The following is a 5,395-nucleotide window of genomic DNA, read 5'->3' on the forward strand; positions in this document are numbered from 1 at the left end:
CGGGGACGCGAGCGCCGCGGCGGCGTGGGAGAGGACGCGCAGGTGGTGCGGCCGGAGCAGGTGGAGGCGCCGCGGCGGCGACCGGAGGAGCATCGCGGCGGCGGGAGGCGGCCGGCCGATGCGGGGGAGAGGAGGGGGGAAGCTGCCGGATCTCGGGGGCCTCCCGCGAGGCAGGCGGCGTGGGTGTATACGCACGTGCGCATCTTTGATTTCTCCTCTTCCAATTCCAAGTCAAGAGGGAAAATTATACTTCGCCCAAAATAGAAAGCAATCTTTTTTTTTTCTTGAGAAAAAAGTTTCCTGTGCGCCTCAACCGTGTCCGCAACCGTCTCATCAGCACTTGATCATTCATGTTGCAAAAGAGGTGAGCACAACCTGTAATTAGATGATTAGAAAGACCGTGGTATCTTCAGCCTATCAGAATTCAAGTCCTAGTGCTCGCATTTATCAAGCTCCATTGCTCTCCCGTTACCGGCCACCATCATCGCATAGGAAACAACACACCACCCTTTCCAAACCAGACTGAGCTCCTACTCGAGGCCATGACTTCTTTTTAAAGGAAACTCAAAGCCATGACTGCAAGCACTGCAACGCGGTATCTTTCTACAACAAGACATCTGTTAAAAAAATGCAACAAGACCTGTATTGCAAAAAAACTCAAAAAAAAATCTGCGGCAAGACCTCGTTGCAAAATAAAATAAAATTGCAACACAACATTTATTACAAATGTTTCTGCAACAGGGCATCTGTTGCAAAGGGGTTCTCGCAACACGACTTTTGTTGTAAAAGTGATGACGACGCTCGGCCGCGAGATTGCATCAGATCTGACGACCGACGCATAGCACACCTCTCGCATAGAAGAGCGTTTTGCTCGATTGCTTTGTCTGCCCCGTGCTTCTGCTCCTCTTTTCGTTCATCCTTCTCTCCACCTATTTTAATTTGTCTTTGCCTCCCTTTCCCCTCGGTTTTTCTCTGATATATTTACGGACTGCCCTCCCCCCCTCCCCTGGCTTGACCGATTTAATTAGTTCCTCTGTCACGCGGGTGTACCTGCCTCCTCCTCCCAATCCCATCTGTGTCGCCGTCCTCGACCCTTTAGCTCTGCCATCCGTTGGCGTCCTCTTTGTCATCAAGTTCATCAGCACATCAAAGAAATCCATCAAATCCATCACAAAATTGCAATCATTAAGGAAGGAACAAATCGGTGGAGCTTTTTCCAAACCTTGCCCGCCGTCCGGAACGTCCGGGAGGCGCGGTTAGCCGCAACATCGCGAGAGCGCGCGACACTCATCCAAAAGTGGATAGTGGGAGGGGAGGAAGAGGGGTCTAAGAGCCAAGCATTCTCAAAGAAAATCAAGTTGACTATGAGATTTTTGTGGAGGCGGAGACAACGATGAGGAAGTGCTCGGAGGTTGTGCGAGGCCAGGAAGAGAGGGCGGAGTAAGGGAAAAGAGTGTCCTAATCAATGTCAAAAGAAGACACGGTCAAGTCGAGCAAGAGTAGAGGGGTCGCGTTTATCAAATCAAGCATGTCTTTTATGACCGGAACAAAGGGCATGCATGTTGGTCACAATTCAATTTTTTCGTTAATTTTGTATCGTCGTCATGAACGACATATGTGTCTTGGAGCAAATATATATTTTTTATGCTTCACATTTTTTATTAAAATATGATGTTACATTATGTCAAATTCAAAAGGTTTTTCTTTGTATACATCATTCTCTTACATATTTTTTATGTTTTATTTGTTTTTAAAACGTAAGCAAAGAACACTCTTACATTTGTATTTTCAATAGTTTTAGTTGTTAAGCACCCATTGGTGCATTTGTTTTACCATGGTTCCCACAACAACGCGGAGCATCATCTAGCTGTATATGCCTCTTTTTTCTCTCAAAGAAAAGAACTTTTTATTCAACTGTTGTGATACAACAATTCGTCCTCTGCATGGCCAATAACTCTAGACTTACGGACAAAACTCGTACGTCCTTCTTGTGTTGCTGAATCACATTACAAGATCGCATACAGTTCCACGCGCGGCAAAATTCTCGGAAGTTTCACCAATCATCATCTTCTTCGTCTTCAGTGTCTCCTTGCGGCGTGCCGGCGGTAGGGGCCTGCAGCTGGATAAACTCGTCCTCCTTCTCCTTGCCGAGGCACGACACCGGGAGGACGTCCCCGACATGCTTCCCGAACGCCTGGTGGCAGTAGGCGGACGTGCTCCCGCCGCCGGCCGTCTTCAGGTTCACCCCGTCCAGATACAGGTGCTTGCACGGCATGGCGTCGCTGCACGCGAACGTGACCGCCCGCTCCGTCGCCGAAGTGCCGGTGATGTCGATGTACTTGATCTTCTCCACCGCCACCACGCTCCCGTTCTGCACGGCAATCCCAAGCAAATTCAGAGACGTGCATGCATGCATGGTGTCATCTGTTATGGTGCTAGGTAGGCAGTGAAATGCATCATCGGATTCAGATTCCAGACAACCGGCCGGCGAGCCGAGCTTACCGGGGTTCCACAGGGAGTTCCCCGGTTGGAGTTGGAGGCGGAGTAGTGCTGGTCGATGACAATAGGGTTGGCCACGTTCCTCATCGTGATGTGCGCGAACTTCACCTTGCGCGCGTAGCCGCAGCCGTTCTGAATGAATGATGGCCAAAAGCACAGCACAAAAGGTGGTGAAAAAGGCGATGTCACGCCTCACATAACATTTTCTTTTTATGATCGTTACCTCGTAGGTCTTGATGCGTAGGCCGTTCTTGGTGTTGGAGAGGAGCATATTGTCCATCTTGATCTTGTGTATCCTGTCATTACTTTGGTTCTCGCCCAAACCTCCAGTGCTGACGAATACCATGGAGGAGAAGATGATGAAACATTTGGCTTAAAATTTGACGAAAATTTCATCTAGATACGTCCATTTCAGCGACAAGTAATATGGATCGGAGGAAGTAGTACATATTAGCACATTACCTGATGCCGAGGCCAGGTCCGCACGAGATGGCTCTCAGCCGGATATCCGAGGAGTTGCCCGCGATCGACACGCAGTCGCCACCTAAAAACGATCCACAGGTAATTAGAAACACCAGCAAAATCCCGCCTGCCAGAAGAAATTTCAGTTCGGAATGCACCGTACCTACGGAGAAGAGATCGTGCTTGATGTGCACGTCGGTGGAGCTGACGACGAGGACGCCGACGGTGCCGTGGCTGTACTCCGGCGAGGTGACTCTGAGATAGTAGGCCTCGACGTCGTGGCAGCGGGTGAAGACTAGGTGCTGGCGCTGGCTGTTCTGCACCGTGATGCCCTTCACGCTGACGTCCCGGCAGTCCTCGAAGTGGAGCGCCATGGGGGCGACTTCGTATGGGCGGTACGAGGTGCAGTTCTCGTCCTCGCACGACCCCGCCCACCATTGCTGGCCCCGGCCGTCGACGATGCCGCCGCCGCTCAGCGACAGGTCGCCCACACCCCGGAAGTGGAGCCACCTGCCCTGGTCGCCGTCCGACCAATCTTCCGGGTCCTCCGGCGCGATGATGTTCCCGGAAATCTGACAAGGCACAAATTACTATTAGGCCTCATTCGGTTCAAAGGATTTGTAGAGGAAAAGTATAGAAAGAAAGATTCGAGAGGAAAAAATATTTATAGAAGCATTCTATTTGTAGGAAACGCGTACAGGAATTTCGCAGAAATACTATTTATTTTTCTGTGTTTTTGGAGGAATCTACGGATCCACTCAAAGCCCATTTTATACGTAGGAACAAAGCAAGACATATCAACTTCCTGTACTATTCCTAAATCCAACGTTTTGGTTTCCTCCAAACCAAGCGAGGCTTTAGAGAGTGTACTATGACTGACGTGGCAGATGAAGAAGAAAAGAAATAAAAATACCATGAGCTTGATCTCGCCGCGGCAGGGGCCGGCGAGCGTGACGGGCCAGATCTGGTAGGACTTGCCGGCGGGGACGTTGAGGTAGGTGGTTCCGCCGGTGGCGCACGCCGCCTTCCACGCGTCGACGAACGCCTGGTGAAGAAACAAAAGAGAGGGTCAAGGGAACGCCCCCGTGCCGGTGCCGCCGGAGGAGATGACTCGCGACGTGGCGTACGTACCTGGGTGTCGTTGGCAATGCCGTCCCCGACGGCGCCGAAGTCGTCGAGCGAGAGCAGGACGCGGGCCTCAACGGCGCCCGGCAGCAGGAGGGCCACGGCGCCGGCGAGAGCCGCGAGCAGGAGCGGCGTCCCTGCACGAAGCGCCATGCAGGCACGCACCGTGGAGGTCAGCTAGCTAGCTCGGTGTCGCTGCCACTGCTCTCAGTCGCGGAAGCTGCTGCGGCGCGCGCGAGTTCAGTTGGGTGAGTGAGGGGCAACGCCGGTGGATGATAAAGGGGCACGGGCCAACGGACGGCAAGCACGGCGTTGCACGATCGAGCACAAAACAAAACAAGATCGGGATCTGTGGGTGGAGGCATCTCATCTCTCGCCGGTGCACGATCGAGCTGCAATCTTGCATTGCCTGAGCCGGAATCACGTGTTGGTAGGTACACGGTCACCCGGGCTTCTCTCCCGGCGATCTGTTTGACTTTGTAGATATACGATCTTGGCATTAAACCGCATGCAGCTGGATATTCAACTTCATGACAATGAAGGAGAAGAGAAGAAGCACGATCTAGCCATCTGGGCATCATGATCCACGAAGCATGCAAAAAAAAAAAATCAGGAATATGCAAAGCTTGCATATCATTTCATTGATACAAAAAATTAGAATGAATAAAAAAGTGCTACAACACATGACACAGACGCAAGAGGTGTGCACATGATGACTGAAGCAGAGAGACATTAATCATGATCCACGAATCATGCAATGGGCTCTCGCTCTTTATTTTTATTTGTTTCATGTCCACGACCTTAATTAGGCCACTCTCAATGGGACACTAATAAATAGTAGGCCGTAGAATACTATGGACAAGCTACCACAATGTGTAGCACATCTAACAATAGAGCATATAGATGCGAAAGTGCTGTTCTAAGCCCGAGCTCATATGAGCTCGGGATTAGAAAAGCCGCCTCCATGGATCTATCACGAGGATGTTTCGGCACCCTGCTCCCACGTATGAGCAGTAAATTAAGAATACAATCTAAATTTTTTGACACATAGGTTTACCGAATCAGATTTGCTAAGTCTCATCTAGATGAGATTTAGCAATGTCACATCTAAATTTATAGTCTATATATACTTGCTAGATATAAACTTGACTATATATGACATGGCAACATCGAGGATGGCTAACGCGCGCGCGCGTTGCAGCGCTCGGTTTCGGACCAGGTAGGCTTTCCTCTTAAGTATGTGCGCAACGAGTTGAATTTCCTTTTTAACTAACCAGAGTGGCAGAGATTGAGGACACGCCGGCCCCCC

At 50.6% G+C, this 5,395-nt stretch overlaps 1 protein-coding gene across 1 annotated transcript; it reads right to left on the reverse strand.

Moving 5' to 3' along the window:
• Positions 1-1,887: 1,887 nt before the first annotated feature.
• On the reverse strand, positions 1,888-4,343 carry LOC123073674 (probable polygalacturonase At1g80170). Its single transcript, XM_044496733.1, has 7 exons — positions 4,093-4,343; positions 3,875-4,006; positions 3,125-3,533; positions 2,962-3,043; positions 2,723-2,831; positions 2,503-2,631; positions 1,888-2,371 (listed from the first exon to the last, which is right to left on the reverse strand). The coding sequence occupies exons 1-7, from the start codon at positions 4,237-4,239 to the stop codon at positions 2,054-2,056; spliced, it is 1,326 nt and encodes a 441-aa protein (XP_044352668.1). The 5' UTR covers positions 4,240-4,343; the 3' UTR covers positions 1,888-2,053.
• Between the last annotated feature and the right edge of the window lie 1,052 nt (positions 4,344-5,395).

The sequence above is a fragment of the Triticum aestivum genome, chromosome 3D (genome assembly GCF_018294505.1).
Source record: "Triticum aestivum cultivar Chinese Spring chromosome 3D, IWGSC CS RefSeq v2.1, whole genome shotgun sequence".
NCBI lineage: Eukaryota > Viridiplantae > Streptophyta > Magnoliopsida > Poales > Poaceae > Triticum > Triticum aestivum.